General features: G+C 43.9%; 1 protein-coding gene across 3 annotated transcripts in view; it reads left to right on the plus strand.

Moving 5' to 3' along the window:
- Window positions 1–17,672, plus strand: part of dgkg (diacylglycerol kinase, gamma) — a 165,625-nt gene that overhangs the window by 40,348 nt on the left and 107,605 nt on the right. For all 3 annotated transcript variants that reach the window (XM_082968996.1, XM_082968998.1, XM_082968997.1), the window contains exon 3: window positions 10,710–10,786. In XM_082968996.1, coding sequence (XP_082825122.1) covers window positions 10,710–10,786 — 77 coding nt within the window. The remainder of the gene's footprint in view (window positions 1–10,709; window positions 10,787–17,672) is intronic.

A 17,672-nucleotide genomic window follows, 5' to 3' on the forward strand; every position in this document is an offset into this window, starting at 1 on the left:
TGGAGGTGTACTGGAGTCCTGGTGCGTGGAGTTGGCACAGTTTTTACCAACCTGCTAGCACACTCCTCAGGACGAGTACGGAGAGCTGACTCAGGTGGCATCAAACAGATAACACGCTCCTTAGGGCAAATGTCGTGCATCATACACCAACACAACAACTCTCTCCGTTCACTCTCCTCCATTTTCTCCCTCTTCTCCCAGATTGGTTCTGGTTCACTCCTCGGCTCCACCGACCACCCCGTGTGCCCCCAAAATTATTTTTGAGGGGGCTGTCCTTTGGGCTTTCTTGTGGCTGCGAACCCCGGCGTCGTCGCTGTCCTCCCTTATCACCTTGCGTCTGCTCCCAAGGAAGGCTTTCGTGTCCCTCCATGATTTCCTCCCAAGTCCAGGATCACTTCCCATCCAACATCTCCTCCAAAGTCCAGGATACTCTCTCCTCCAGGGCACGTTGCTTGGTCCTGGTGTGGTGGGATCTTCTGTCACGATCGTCGTAAGAACTGGACCAAGGCGCAGCGTATGTAGCGCTCACAGGTGACTACAAAAAAAAAAGATCCCACAAAACACAGTGGGGAAATGGCTGCCTAAATATGATCCCCAATTAGAGACAATGATAAACAGCTGCCTCTGATTGGGAACCATACCAGGTCAACATAGAAATAGAACAACCTAGATTACCCACCCTAGTCACACCCCGACCTAACCAACAGAGAATAAAAGGCTCTCTGTGGTCAGGGCGTGACATGTACTCACATCCTACCATACCCTTGTCTGTATATTATGCCTTGAATCTATTCTTCCATGCAAAGAAATCTGCTCATTTTACTCTCTGTTCCAAACGCACTAGACGACCAGTTCTTATAGCCTTTAGCCGTACCCTTATCCTAACCCTCCTCTGGTCCTCTGGTGATGTAGAGGTTAACCCAGGCCCTGCAGCCCCCAGCACCACTCCCATTCCCCAGGTGCTCTCATTTGTTGACGTCTGTAACCGTAAAAGCCTTGGTTTCATGCATGTTAACATCAGAAGCCTCCTCCCTAAGTTTGCTTTATTCACTGCTTTAGCACACTCCACCAACCCTGATGTCCTAGCCGTGTTGGAATCCTGGTTTAGGAAGGCCACCAAAAATTCTTACATTTCCATCCCCAACTACAATATTTTCTGACAAGATAGAACTGCCTAAGGGGGCGGAATTGAAATCTACTGGAGAGATAGCCTGCAGAGGTCTGTCATACTATCCAGGTCTGTGCCCAAACAATTCGAGCTTCTACTTTTAAAGATCCACCTTTGCAGAAACAAGTCTTTCACCGTTGCCACTTGTTATAGACCCCCCTCAGCCCCCAGCTGTGCACTGTACACCATCTATCTTCAGAGTTCGTACTGCTAGGGGACTTAAACTGGGATATGCTTAACACCCCAGCCATCCTACAATCTAAGTTAGATGCCCTCAATCTCACACAAATTATCAAGGAATCTACCAGGTACAACCCCAAATCCGTAACCATGGGCACCCTCTTAGATATCATCCAGACCAACTTGCCCTCTAAATACACCTCTGCTGTTTTCAACCAGGATCTCTGCGATCATTGCCTGCGTCCGTAATGGGTCCGTGGTCAAACGACCACCCCTCATCACTGTCAAACGCTCCCTAAAACACTTCAGCGAGCAGGCCTTTCTAATCGACCTGGTCCGGTATCCTGAAAGGATATTGACCTCATCCCATCAGTAGAGGATGCCTGGTTGCTCTTTAAAAGTGCTTTCCTCACCATCTTAAATAAGCATGCCCCATTCAAAAAATGTAGAACTAAGAACAGATATAGCCCTTGGTTCACCCCAGACTTGACTGCCCTTGACCAGCACGAAAACATCCTGTGGCGTTCTGCATTTGCATCGAATAGCCCCGTGATATGCAACTTTTCAGGGAAGTCAGGAACCAATATACACAGTCAGTCAGGAAAGCTAAGGCTAGCTTTTTCAAACCGAAATTTGCATCCTGTAGCACAAACTCCAAAAAGTTCTGGGACACTAAAGTCCATGGAGAATAAAAGCACCTCCTCCCAGCTGCCCACTGCCCTGAGGCTAAGAAACACTGTCACCACCGATAAATCTACGATAATCGATAATTTCAATTAGCATTTTTCTATGGTTGGCTACCCCTACCCTGGCCAACAGCTCTGCACCCCCTGCAGCAACATGCCCAAGCCCCCCCCCCCCCCCCCCCCGCTTCTCCTTCACCCAAATCCAGACAGCTGATGTTCTGAAAGAGCTGCAAAATCTGATCCCTACAAATCAGCTGGGCTAGACAATCTGGACCCTCTCTTTCTAAAATTATCCGCCGAAATTGTTGCCCCTATTACTAGCCTGTTCAACCTCTTTTGTATCGTCTGAGATCCCCAAAGAATGGAAAGCTGCCGCTGTCATCCCCCTCTTCAAAGGGGGAGACACTCTAGACCCAAACTGTTACAGACCTATATCCATCCTGCCCTGCCTTTCTAAAATATTCAAAAGCCAAATTAACAGATCAGATCATCGACCCTTTCAAATCCCACCGCACCTTCTCCACTATGCAATCTGGTTTCCGAGCTGGTCATGGGTGCACCTCAGCCACGCTCAAGGTCCTAAACGATATCATAACTGCCACCGATAAAAGACAGTACTGTGCAGCCGTCTTCATCGACCTGGCCAATCATTGCATTCTTATCGGCAGACTCAATAGCCTTGGTTTCTCAAATGACTGCCTCGCCTGGTTCACCAACTGCTTCTCAGAGTTCAGTGTGTCAAATCGGAGGGCCTGTTGTCCGGACCTTTGACAGTCTCTATGGGGGTGCCACAGGGTTCAATTCTCGGGCCGACTCGTTTCTCTGTATACAGTATATCAATGATGTCGCTCTTGCTGCTGGTAATTCTCTGATCCACCTCTATGTAGACAACACCATTCTGTATACATCTGGCCCTTCTTTGGACACTGTGTAAACAAATCTCCAAGCGAGCTTCAATGCCATACAACACTCCTTCCGTGGCCTCCAACTGCTCTTAAATGCTAGTAAAACTAAATGCATGCTCTTCAACCAATTGCTGCCCGCATCCTCCCACCCGACTAGCATCACTACTCTAGACGGCTCTGACTTAGAATACGTGGACAACTACAAATACCTAGGCGTCTGACTGTAAACTCTCCTTCCAGATTCATATTAAGCATCTCCAATCCAAAATGAAATCTATAATCGGCTTCCTATTTCGCAACAACGCCTCCTTCACTCATGCTGCCAAACATACCCTCGTAAAACTGACTATCCTACCGATCCTTGACTTCGGCGATGTCATTTACAAAATCGCCTCCAACACTCTACTCAGCAAACCTTATGTAGTCTATCACAGTGCCATCCGTTTTGTCACCAAAGCCCCATATACTACCCACCACTGCAACCTGTATGCTCTCGTTGGCTGGCCCTCGCTACATATTCGCCGCCAAACCCACTGGCTCCAGGTCATCTGTAAGACTTTGCTAGGTAAAGCCCCACCTTATCTCAGCTCACTGGTCACCATAGCAACACCCACCCGTAGCACGCGCTCCAGCAGGTATATTTCACTGGTCATCCCCAAAACCAACACCTCATTTGGCCGCCTTTCCTTCCAGTTCTCTGCTGCCAATGACTGGAACGAATTGCAAAAATCACTGAAGCTGGAGACTTATATCTCCCTCTCTAACTTTAAGCATCAACTGTCAGAGCAGCTTACTGATCACTGTTCCTGTACACAGCCAATCTGTAAATAGCACACCCAACTACCTTATCCCCATATTATTTTTTTGCTCTTTTGCACCCCAGTATCTCTACGTGCACATCATCATCTGCACATCTCACTCCAGTGTTAATGCTAAATTGTAATTATTTCACCTCTATGGCCTATTTATTGCCTTATCTCCCTAATCTTCTAAATTTGCACACACTGTACATAGATTTTTTTTCTATTGTGTTATTGACTGAACGTTTGTTTGTAACTGTGTTGTTTTTGTCACACTGCTTTCCTTTATCTTGGCCAGTTCGCAGTTGTAAATGAGAACTTGCTCTCAACTGGCTTACCTGGTTAAATAAAAGAAAACGGACAGTCACTCAATTTGCCAATGTCAGCTAAAAACATTTTGATTGGTAAGTTAGTCTAGTCAGCTGGGTCATTCCAAAAACTTCTGTGCCTTTTGAGATGTGTAACTTCGTGGATAAAGAACGTTTGATTTCATCTGATTTTAACATTCTGTCAACTTAATAAAAAACATGTTTTCCCATTTTTAATTCCAAATAAAATAACAGGTATGACCTTAACAGGGTTGAGGATTTAATCTTAAATCAGCCATAAATTCCCTTGTGAAATGGGAAATGGAAGCTTGTTTTGTGCAACAGGGAGGGGCAATTGAATGCAAGCCTAATTTGTTTATTTTTTATTGTTAACATTTCTAGCCTGTCTATCTATGGGTAATAGGGTTGAATGTGTTATGCTCCACTCACTCAGTTTCCCACAACAACACCAGAAAATTGCCAAAAAGAGTAGAACCATACTATGATTTGACTATTAGATGTTCAAAGTTTTTGTTTTATTTTAATAATAGTTAATGAAAAGTTTCACCTCATTAAAATGAGAGTTCAGTTCACATAACAGGGTTGACCTTAATGACCTTACAGAATAAATAATCATTTTCAGAAATGACTGTGAAAGCAACAAAATAACTAGGGCTCTACAATGATGGTGAAATGTTGGGGTTAATGGGGTTGAAATATTACTGGAAGTCTCAGAGGATGCAGAGAGGAACATGTCAAAATGCTGAATTTTTGCACTTTAGGAAGTCTTTACCATATTACAAATCGGATTTATTGAATTCTCCATGTGGTCTATATTAAAGGTCACTATATTAAATTGGCAGGCTTTTAAAATTCAATATTTGATGCACAATTCTTCATTATTTAAAATATCAGAAGGACCCAAAAGGCACTCATTCTGTGGACCTAGGTATCTAAACTTGGAGTTATCATGGTCGAATTACCGACCGGGTACGCAGGGCACGTGCCCAGGGCCCCCATTGATTTTGTTTGTCACTCTCACTCATATCATATTAACATGGCATATATCAAATCAAATGTATTTATAAAGCCCTTCTTACATCAGCTGATATCTCAAAGTGCTGTACAGAAACCCAACCTAAAACCCCAAACAGCAAACAATGCAGGTGTAGAAGCACGGTGGCTAGGAAAAACTCCCTAGAAAGGCAAGAACCCAGGAAGAAACCTAGAGAGGAACCAGGCTATGAGGGGTGGCCAGTCCTCTTCTGGCTGTGCCGGGTGGAGATTATAACAGAACATGGCCAAGATGTTCAAGTGTTCATAGGGGACCAGCAGGGTCAAATAATAATAACCACAGTGGATGTCGAGGGTGCAACAGGTCAGCACCTCAGGAGTAAATGTCAGTTGGCTTTTTATAGCCGATCACTCAGAGTATCTCTACCGCTCCTGCTGTCTCTAGAGAGTTGAAAACAGCAGGTCTGGGACAGGAAGCACGTCCGGTGAACAGGTCAGGATTCCATAGCCACAGTTGAAACTGGAGCAGCAGCACGGCCAGGTGGACTGGGGACAGCAAGGAGTCATCAGGCCAGATAGTCCTGAGGCATGGTCCTAGGGCTCAGGTCCTCAGAGAGAGAGAGAGAGAGAGAGCGAGCATACTTAAATTCACACAGGACACCGGATAAGACAGGAGAAATACTCCAGATATAACAGACTGGCCCTAGCCCCCCGACACAAACTACTGCAGCATAAATACTGGAGGCTGAGACAGGAGTGGTCGGGAGACACTGTGGCCCCATCCGACGATACCCCCGGACAGGGCCAAACAGGCAGGATATAACCCCACCCACATTGCCAAAACACAGCTCCACACCACTAGAGGGATATCTTCAACCACCAACTTACCATCCTGAGACAAGGCCGAGTATAGCCCACAAAGATCTCCGACACGGCACAACCCAAGGGGGGGGGGGGTGCCAACCCAGACAGGAAGACCACGTCAATGACTCAACCCACTCAAGTGACGCACCCCTCCCAGGGATGGCATGGAAGAGCACCAGTAAGCCAGTGACTCAGCCCCTGTAACAGGGTTAGAGGCAGAGAATCCCAGTGGAGAGAGGGGAACCGGCCAGGCAGAGACAGCAAGAGCGGTTCGTTGCTCCAGTGCCTTTCCGTTCACCTTCACACTCCTGGGCCAGACTACACTCAATCATAGGACCTACTGAAGAGATGAGTCTTCAATAAAGACTTAAAGGTTGAGACCGAGTCTGCATCTCTCACATGGGTAGGCAGACCATCCCATAAAAATGGAGTTCAATAGAAAGCCCTGCATCCAGCTGTTTGTTTAGAAATTCTAGGGACAGTAAGGAGGCCTGCGTCTTGTGACCGTAGTGTACGTGTAGGTATGTACGGCAGGACCAAATCAGAAAGATAGATAAGAGCAAGCCCGTGTAATGCTTTGTAGGTTAGCAGTAAAACCTTGAAATTAGCCCTAGCCTTAACATGACGCCAGTGTAGAAGTTATGGCAAAATGTCTAGAATTGCAGGAAATTAGCTAGAAAGCTGCAACAATGTCTCAACTGTATGACAAAGTGTAGAATTGCAGGAAATTATCTATAAAACTGCACATTTTTCTCTCCACCCCATGGCAAAATGTGAAGAATTCCAGGAAATTAACTCCAAAAATGTCCCTTAAGGCTCACAAAAGGCTAGGGCTGGCTCTGGTCTTCTCAGCATGCTTCCCAGTTTGTGCACATTATGATGACATTTTGTGACGCTTTTGTTCATTTTGGTCTTCAAGTTTTTTTGGGGTTGTTCGTGCACCCCAAAACAATTCTCGAGACAAGCTGAAGTTCGGTAGACCAAGTCTACGTGTAACGGCTGTTGCAGGGAGTAGACCAAGGTGCAGAGTGTTGAGTGCTCATCATGAATTTATTGTACTGAGAACACATAAACAAAGACACAAGAAACCGACAGCCAATCAGTTCTGTCAGGTTAGCAACACTAAACAGAAATTAACCACCCACAAAACCCAAAGGAAAACAGGCTGCCTAAGTATGGCTCCCAATCAGAGACAACGATATACAGCTGTCCCTGATTGAGAACCATGCCAAAACAAAAAAATACAAAACATAGAAAAAAGGACATAGAATGCCCACCCTAGTCACACCCTGGCCTAACCGTGACACTACGCCCCTTCGTCAGTGATTGGTCAACTGTAGGGGTGATGCGAGTTTCTTCTACTCCCGAAAACTCGGTGTGGATTCAACATGGCAAACGATGACAACTTCGAGCATCGCTTGGCTGAGGAGATAGAGAAGTGAGCAAGATGGAAAGCAACATGCCGTGTTCACCAGAGGAAGAGGTATGTTGTAGTATTTTCTATTGTAGTCGAGGAAAAGAGTAGCAATGTTTGCTAACAATAGCTAGCCAGCTGGGCTAGCTACTTGTCCGGTTCGATATCCTAGCCGCATACTCGTGCAGAGAAAGCAAGCCAACCAGCTAAACTAAAGGTCTTTAATTTTTTGATCAAACATAGAAATAAAAGCATAAGCTTCCCACATTGCTAGCACCGAAGTCAAAGTCCTATTCAACCCTGCTCAAACGTTTGCAACATAGTCTGTCTCGGTTAATGATATGTTTTTCATTGATCGTTTTGGATATGTGTACTAAATAGCCCTCTGCTTTTACATTCTTCAAGGTACAAACACCAGGGAATGGAGACCGCACCAGGTTTTGTTCTCTGCGCCCAAGCACTGCCTGTTCACCGGCCCCCAGCCCATCTCCTGCACTGAGCTGCAGAATGGGAAACCATCTTCATACAGGACCTGGGAAGCTCTATCCTGAGCCCACCTCCAAGACCTACTCCACTGGCTTGCTCCTCACCAATGCCACAGATCAGCAGGAGAAGTAGCAGGGGTGTGAGAAGAAGGGAGAAAAGAGCTGCAGACTCAGCCCTTGACACATCTCTCGCAAAGGCATTGAAAATGATTGAAGACAGATCTCAAGGTCTGGAGAACGTCATGCACTGAGCCACCACTCTCCTTTACTCTAATCCCCTTTTCTCTCTTCTATTGTCCTCTTTCCTCCTCTCCTCACCATGCACATTCCTCTCCAGACACTCCTCTCATTCCCCCCTCTTCTCATCCTCTCCACAGGGCCCTGGCACATATAGTTCATCCATGAAATCAGCTATCACCAGCTGCATGAGTTTGGGCATGACCTTCAAGAAGAGGACATGGAACAACATGTTGTTCAGACATCTCAGGAGTCAGACACTAGACACTTTCATTTTATTCTACACAACTTTTGTTGTTTACATCTGTTTCAGACACATTTGTACTATTGTTCAGAAATATTTGTATCTATACTCAGACACTAATTATTTTTCATTGACACATTATTTAGCAGAGACTTTTGAATTGTGGTTTACTTTGAGACGATATGCATAATAAAGGTTTAATTTTGTGTGCAGAAATAGCTGTGTTTCTTCATCTAAATACAAGATGTTTCAATGCATTCTATTTGAACATCCAGTGCTGAGAACGTTGAGAAGAGCTGTGTACCACAGACTTTACAGGCTTTGTTCTACTTGTGTGACCCGGTTCAATCTATATGAATGGACACAGACATGATAGAATTAAGTTAAATTGTATTAACAAGATTTAAACGTTACCTTTTCGCTCAAATTTAAAGAAATAAGAACTGTGTGAGTCTGTGCATCCATCAATGTGTGTGTGTGTGAGCAGTCCAAACAAAGGCCTATTCTGCATGATTGGCTGGCCTTAGGATGAGTTGTCCTTTCCGAACCATGTCTTCCTGCCATGGCACATGTCCAGATGGGGAGAGGAAGAAGCCCCTTAGCTTGTTTCTTGTTTGACTTGCAAGCCGTGTCACCCTGGAATGAGAGTCTCCCTGGCTCTTGGAGATTGTTGTCCCCTGCCACAACCCTCCTCCACTCTCCAGGTTGGTAGTTGCCAGATGGGAGGGGCGTGTCAGCAAAAGCGGGAGGCATGTATTGCGAACCAAACGAGTGTGCTCGCATACTCCCTTAACAGGCCTTGGAAAACAAGAAAAAAAGCAGCAATAGTACCATTTGTCCATCTTGAGACGCCGTAACCAGTATGCACCTCAAAATAGTCAGAATTAATCCAAGATAACTCAAGAAATTTGGCATTAATTTTGACGTAAGATGTTTGGTGCAGTATTCCTCAAGTCAAAAAATGTGCATGTAAATGATCCCTACTGTTGGCCAATCACCGATGAAGGGGTGTAGACTTCAGCTTGCCTCGAGAAAATCTTCATAAAATGTCATCATAACATACACATGACCTGTTCCGAACATTTTTGGATGGGAAGCATGTGGACGCCGTTAAGTCAACTCACCTGGTTAGATAATGGTTTAACACTGCATTCCCTGCATCCCTGCCTTGCCTCAGTATGACGTAACTGGCGTTGGGAGGAGGACAGGTCATCTCTGGGTCTGTTGGGGGAAGCCTCCTGTAGCGTCTTTCAGCCCTGAGAGAGATTAGCATCTCTGGGTGTAAATCACTATTACCCATGGCCGGTAGGAACACACCCTACCCTGGTCCCTGTGACTCACACCCTGCCTGGTCAGTCAGTCAGTCTCAGATCACCCAACACCTCGTTGGCCTTTGTTTTAGAGAGAAGAGAGAGCGGGTCCCGCCTCACTCCACAAAGATGATTTACTTGGAAAAAACATAGCATACTTTATCTAAATGTAAACTACTCAGCTCAACTAACACGAACTGGACTGCTGCATATTAGAGAGAAAGTGTGAGGCATGCAAACCATAGATCTAATTCTATACCCAACTGTCATGTTCGTCTAAAGGAGTAGACCAAGGCGCATCGTGCTTAGAGTTCCACATGTTTAATAAATACTGTATGAAACTCACCAAAACAATACAGACAAAAAAACAAGCGTGACATTCTGTGCTGCTCACAGGCAGCTACATAAACACAAGATCCCACAAAGCACAGGTGGGAAAAGGCTGCCTAAGTATGATTCCTAATCAGAGACAACGATAGACAGCTGCCTCTGATTAGGAACCATACTCGGCCCAAAACAAAGAAATACAAAACATAGAAAAAGGAACATAGAACGCCCACCCCAGTCACACCCTGGCCTAACCAAAATAGAGAACCAAAACCCTCTCTATGGCCAGGGCGTGACACCAACTCCAGAGATTATTCCGTATATTTTAAGGTATTTTGTACTAGAGAGAATAGAGCGAGAGTGGAGTGATTATCCAACCTATTATATTTCTGTGGTCTATATTTCTTGAATCTGAGATTATTTAATGTGCTATTTCTTGTATTAGAAAGAGAAGAGAGAGTGGGGTGTCCAGTCTAACTCCACAGAGATAATACATTCAGATAATGTTTGCTCTGAGGGTTTTTTTGTATTCCAAAGAAATTTCCTGGCATAATTGGTCTATTTGTTTAATTAATTAGCTAAACTTATTTTCACCTCTGTGAAATGTTTGCCTCATGATCTACCAGGATGTTCCTCTCAGATACAGCTAGCGCCCAAATGACAATCATCACATCCAGCAGCACTTTCCGCCTAAATGACACGCCTGGTGCCAAAATGACTAAATTATGAGGTTTATAAAGCCTCTCTCATCCCTGTCTCTTTCTCAGATTCCACCAAGAAGCTGAAGGATGTTCTGGAGGAGTTTCACGGTGAAGGAGTCCTCTCCAAGTACAATCCTGAGCAGGTACAGTACGTCACTGCCTCAACCCTTCCCTCCCTCCCACCTATCCTCTCTTCTCCACTTCTCTTCTCCTTTTTCCCTTCATTTCCTTCCTCTCCTTTCCCTTCCTCTCCTCACTGTCATTCGTATCCTTTCCTCTCTTCTCCTCTCTACCCTCTTTTCCTCACCTCCCCTCCTCTCTTTTCCTCCCCTTCCTGAGTGAGATCATCATTATTTATGTTGTTAAGACCCTGGCAATCCTCTGACTCAGTCCCTGCTCCATCACTGATACGCTTAGTCATCCGCTGTGTTTAGACAGTAGTAAGGTGAGCAACACTTCCTCCCTCGCTCGCCCTCACCATCAACGTCCGACTGACGCCCTTTAACTTCAAAGTGACGACAGAGGGCCGACGAGTTATGGAGGACAGGTGGCGCTGACATTTTTATTATGGTCTGTCTGAATGGGTCACCGCCCCACTCCCCCTATCCACAACCCTACTCAGTCCTAACCTCCTTCCCCCACCCCACCCTACTCCTCTCCCAGCCAGGGTGCATCCCTTCTTCCTCGTTATAACTCCAGCATTGTGATATGAATAACAGCCTCATAGAGGCTGGTTGGCGCCATCAGAGCCCTGTTTGATTCAGACATCATGTGGCCTGTGGTGTGATCACCAAAGCCAGCAAGTGCAGGCGCCAGGCCGGTGGTATTTTCTGCACTGTGTGGGAAGGAGCGAGGTGACTCTTCCCACTGGGAACAAACTGGTTGAATCAACATTGTTTCATCATAATTTGTCAAAGTATTGTGACATGGAATCTACGTAGAAAATACATTGGATTTGAAAAAAGTAATCAACATACTGTTGTTTTGAGGGTAAGATTTCAACCACAGGATTATGTCATCATGGTAACCACATTTTAACATAGACAAACCTTGTATGAAATATGTTGAATTTATACCTTTGAAACAACGTCAGATCTTCAACATAATATCCACTATAAGAAAAAAAACAATAGGCAGGGCAGCACCTCCTCCTGGAGAGTTGATCTACCTACAGCTATTAATTCAGTCAACCATCCAGGGTTTTAACCAAACCCAGCCCTGCTTAGTTTTTCTATCTGTCACTCACTACTACCAATGTGCTATCGTGAGAATGATTGCTTAGAAATCTCCACTTAATAGATTCACTGTTGCTATTGAAGTAGGTTCAACAAAGCAATGAAATGTAACCATACTATAGCAATCCTATATCATCAATGATGCTATTTAGGCCTATATAGCATTTGGGAAGTCATCAACAGCTATTGTTTAAATTCAGCCCAGGATTCAACTAAATAGACAATACATATAGCCCTAGGGTTTCAAGTTTTGGTTGATTTCAAATGGAATCTACAAATTAATAATAAATATGTTGGATTCACGTCTCCATCTCAACCAAAAACAAAAGTTGAAAAAGAGGATTAAATCCAATCAAACTGTATTTAAAGTGCGTTTAAAGTTTGACTATATTTAGTCCTATTCTTTACCTTAGCTTTTTGGTTCAAATGGATAAGTGAATCCAACATATACATTATTAATTTCTAGACCAACTGGAAATAAAGGCAGACTCAGTGGCACAGATGGAACTATCCAAGCAGAAGATACATCTCCTTCAAAAGTTGATATTTGGTTGCATTGACAACCAAACACAATTCAATATCACTTTTGCAATACGTTGAATAGCCTATTAACTTTTCCACAAGTTAACAAATGATATGTTGGACTCAGGTCTCCATCTCAACCACAACTAAAAGTTAAAGAATCGGATTAAGACAGTGGCTCAGATGGAACTATCCAAGCAGTAGATACAGTGCATTCAGAAAGTATTCAGACCCCTGGAATTTTAGCAAATCTATTAAAAAACAAAACACTGAAATATCACATTTACATAAGTATTCACACCATTTACTTAGTACTTTGTTGAAGCACCTTTGGCAGCGATTACAGCCTCAAGTCTTCTTGGGTATGACGCTACAAGCTTGGCACACCTGTACTTGGGGATGTTCTCCCATTCTTCTCTGCAGATCCTCTCAAGCTCTGTCAGGTTGGATGGGGAGCATCACTGCACAGCTACTTTCAGGTCTCTTCAGAGATGTTAGATCGGGTTCAATTCCAGGCTCTGGCTGGGCCACTCAAGGACATTCAGAGACTTGTCCCGAAGCCACTCCTGCATTGTCTTGGCTGTGTGCTTAGGGTCGTTGTCCTGTTGGAAGGTGAACCTTCCCCCAGTCTGTGATCCTGGGCGCTCTAGAGCAGGTTTTCATCAAGGATCTCTCTGTACTTTGCTCCGTTCATCTTTCCCTCAATCCTGACTAGTCTCCCAGTCCCTGCTGCTGAAAACAGCATGATGCTGCCACCACCACAGTTCACCGTAGGGATGGTGCCAGGTTTCCTCCAGATGTGACACTTGGCATTCAGGCCACAGAGTTCAATCTTGGTTTCATCAGACCAGAGAATCTTGTTTCTCATGGTCTGAGAGTCCTTTAATAGCCTTTTGGCAAATTTCAAGTGGGCTTTCATGTGCCTTTTACTGAGGAGTGGCTTCCGTCTGGCCACTCTATCATAAAGGCCTGATTGGTGGAGTGCTGCAGTGATAGTTGTCCTTCTGGAAGGTTCTCCCATCTCCACAGAGGAACTTTGGAGCTCTGTCTCAGAGTAACCATCAGGTTCTTGGACACCCCCCTGACCAAGGCCGTTCTCCCTCGAGTGCTCAGTTTGGCCAGGCAGCCAGCTCTTGGTGGTTCCAAACTTCTTCCATTTAAGGTTGATGGAGGCCACTGTGTTCTTGGGGACCTTCAATGCTGCAGACATTTTTTGGTACCCTTCCCCAGTTCTCAGCCTCGACACAATCCTGTCTCAGTGCTCTACGGACAATCCCTTCGACCTCATGGCTTGGTTTTTTGCTCTGACATGCACTGTCAACTGTGGGATCTTATATAGACAGGTGTGTGTCTTTCCAAATCAATTTCTGGCATGGAATTTTCTTCATTTATCAGAACAAGAATAGACTGACGAGTTTCAGAAGAAAGTTCTTTGTTTCTGGCCATTTTGAGCCTGTAATCGAACCCACAAATGCTGATGCTCCAGATACTCAACTAGCCTAAAGAAGACCAGTTTTATTGCTTCTTTAATCAGGACAACAGTTTTCAGCTGTGCAAACATGATTGCAAAAGAGTTTTCTAATGATCAATTAGCCTTTTAAATTATAAACTTGGATTAGCTAACACAATGTGCCATTGGAACACGGAAGTGATGGTTGCTGATAATGGGCCTCTGTACGCCTATGTAGATATTCCCTAAAAAATCTGCTGTTTCCAGCTACAATAGTCATTTACAACATTAACAATGTCTACACTGTATTTCTGATCAATTTGATGTTATTTTAATGGACAAAAAATTTGCTTTTCTTTCCAAAACAAGGACATTTCTAAGTGACCCCAAACTTTTGAACGGTTGTGTATGTAAATAGGGTATTTCTGTTTAAAACCTGTTTTCACTTTGTCATTATGGATTATTGTGTGTAGATTGATGAGGGAAAAAATAATTATATCACTTTTAAAATAAGGCTGTAACGTAACAAAATGTGGAAAAGTGGGGTCTGATTACTTTCTGAATGCACTGTAAATGATGATATTTGGTCAACCAAACACAATTCAATACTACTTTTGTAAGACAGTAAATAGCCTAATGTTAAGGCTATCTTTTACAAACTAATGTAACAGTATTTACTCAACCTTAAAATGAGTAACAAATCCATGGCCACATTTTGAGTTTACCGTAACAATAAATATCTTATGAAAGCGTGCATGTTCAGGGTCACAGGTCTGTGGAGATCTTCACAATTGCTATAATAATCTGCACAGAATCTCAAACGGCATTGATCACTTGCACCATGTACTTTAATGTAATCTCAACTAACTGCAATCCAGGTTGTGCTATTAGATCAAGCACAGTGATAACACATTAAGTTGCTGTGTAAATAAACAAAAGATCTGACATCGTGTTCCCATTTGAACTTTGTTGTACTTTTAGATAGTTGAAAGCATAGTGATAACATCTTGGGAATTCAATAAACTTGTGGCTGTCTTTTTGAGTGGGTGAAAATAGATTGGAATCTCATTGATCAACATATCTACCAAATATTACCCAGTTCTCCACATTGAAATGACATGGTGTGCCCAGTGGGTTGTACTCGTGTCATCGATTAGTCGTGCTCTTGGTGACTCACCAATCCTGTCCTGTCCTGGAAGCTGCCCTAAACGCCAGTGACACACCATCAATGGCCTCGCCTCCCCATCTCCGACTGCCTCAGACTGTATTTCTCCGTGATGGATGAGCAATAAGGCAGACAGGGGACTGTAAATTAAAGGGTGGAGGGGTTTCCACACACACACACACACACTTCACAGCAGGCGTTGAAGGGCGGAATGTCAATCAGGTAGTCTAATTCATGACTGGGCCATTCAGTTGAGCTCATCTGGCTGTGAGACTGTCGTCCCTGAGGACGTAAAGTGGCAAGAAAAAGTATGCGAACCCTTTGGAAATATCTGGATTTCTGCATAAATTTGTCATATAATTTGATCTGATCTTCATCTAGGTCACAACAATAGAGCTTAAACTGCTTAAACTAATAACACACAAACAATGATACGTTTTCATGTCTTTATTGAACACACCATGTGAACATTCACAGTGCAGGGTGGAAAAAGTATGTGAACCCTTTAATTTAATAACTGGTTGACCCTCCTTTAGCAGCAATAACCTCAACCAAACGTTTTCTGTAGTTGTGGACCAGACCTGCACAACGGTCAGAAGGAATTTTGGACCATTCCTCTTTGCTAAACTGTTTCAATTCAGCAATATTCTTGGGATGTCTGGTGTGAACTGCTCTCTTGACATCATGCCACAGCATCTCAATCGGGTTGAGGTCAGGACTCTGACTAGGCCACTCCAGAAGGCGTATTTTCTTCTGTTGAAGGCATTCTGTTATTGATTTCCTTCTGTGTTTTGTGTCGTTGTCCTGTTGCATCACCTAACTTCTGTTGAGCTTCAGTTGGCGGACAGATAGCCTTACATTCTCCTGCAAAATGTCTTGATAAATTTGGGAAATCATTTTTCTGTCGATGATAGCAAGCTGTCCAGGCTCTGAGGCAGCAAAGTAGCCCCAAACCATGATGCTCCCTCCACCATACTCTACAGTTGGGATAAGGTTTTGATGTTGGTGTGCTGTGCCTTTTTTTCTCCACACATAGTGTTGTGTTCCTTCCAAACAACTCAACTGTAGTTTCATCTGTCCACAGAATATTTTGCCAGTAGCGCTGTGTAACATCCAGGTGCACTTTTGCAAACTTCAGACATGCAGCAATGTTTTATTTTGGACAGCAGTGGCTTCTTCTGTGGTGTCCTCCCACGAACACCATTCTTGTTCAGCGTTTTACGCATCGTAGACTCGTCAACAGAGATGATTGCATGTTCCAGAGATTTCTGTAAGTCTTTAGCTGACACTAGGATTCTTCTTAACCTCATTGAGGATTCTGCACTGTGCTCTTGCATCTTTGCAGGACGGCCACTCCTAAGGAGAGTAGCAACAGTGCTGAACTGTCTCCATTTATAGACAATTTGTCTTACCGTGGTGGACTGATGAACATCAAGGCTTTTAGAGATACTTTTGTAACCCTTTCCAGCTTTATGCAAGTCAACAATTCTTAATCTTATGTCTTCTGAGCTCTCTTTTGTTACATTTTTTACATTTTTGTTCGAGGCATGGTTCACATCAGGCAATGCTTCTTGTGAATAGCAAACTCAAATATTGTGAGTGTTTTTTATAGGGCAAGGCAGCTCTAACCAACATCTCCAATCTCGTCTCACTGATTGGACTCCAGGTTAGTTGACTCCTGACTCCAATTAGCTTTTGGAGAAGTCATTAGCATAGGGGTTCACATACTTTTTCCAACCTACACTGTGAATGTTTAAATTATGTATTCAATAAAGACAAGAAAAATACAATAATTTGTGTGTTATTAGTTTAAGCACACTATGTCTATTGTTGTGACTTAGATGAAGATCAGATCAAATTTAATGACCAATTTATGCAGAAATCCAGGTAATTCCAAAGGGTGCACATACTTTTTCTTGCCACTGTATGTCACTTTAGTGATGAGGACCCGAGGAGTGACAAGAACAAGTGTTCCGTTAATATGTATTGAGAGCACAGGCAGGGTGGAGAGACAGGGTTTGCTGTGCTGCCATAGTGTGGTGGTTTGACTTGTGCTCTGGTGATAGGTCTATACTTGAGTTTTTTGTGCAACATTCTGCAGTTTTTACTTCTCATGGCTTTCTTGGCTCAGATAGCATGGCGTCTCCTCCTTATCCTTACCCTTTAACCCCATCATAACATCTCTCTGTCAAGACTGCCTGTGCCCTCCAATTTTAATCATAAATATATCCGAAGGGCAAGCATGATGACACACCTAGCGTATGGACATTCTTTTTTACCCTGTTGTTGTGTTGGCATGGCTTCCAGAATGGATTTGATTGATTTCTCGAGGCCATCAATGCTAACAGGGAGATGGAGACAGCTTGATGGAGACCTTCCAGAAATGCCTATCAAATCACTCTGGGTGTTCTTATTGCAGACAAGCTTGTCTGTCTTACAATATGTGACCTTATGCCTCCATCTTTTTCATTTTTTTGGATACGTTTTTGGAATGTGTGTGCATGTTTGTGCGTGCATTTTTCTCAAAATCTGCTGTTACATGATGCAAAGTAAAACTTCACCAAATAAGAGGGAGGAGAGGAGAGGAGAGTGATATGAATGATGGTTCAGCGGGTCTGGCCTGCCAGCCCAGTGCACTCTGTATCTCTGTTTGGGTT

This window comes from Salmo salar, chromosome 25 (genome assembly GCF_965601325.2).
Source record: "Salmo salar chromosome 25, fSalSal1, whole genome shotgun sequence".
Lineage (NCBI taxonomy): Eukaryota > Metazoa > Chordata > Actinopteri > Salmoniformes > Salmonidae > Salmo > Salmo salar.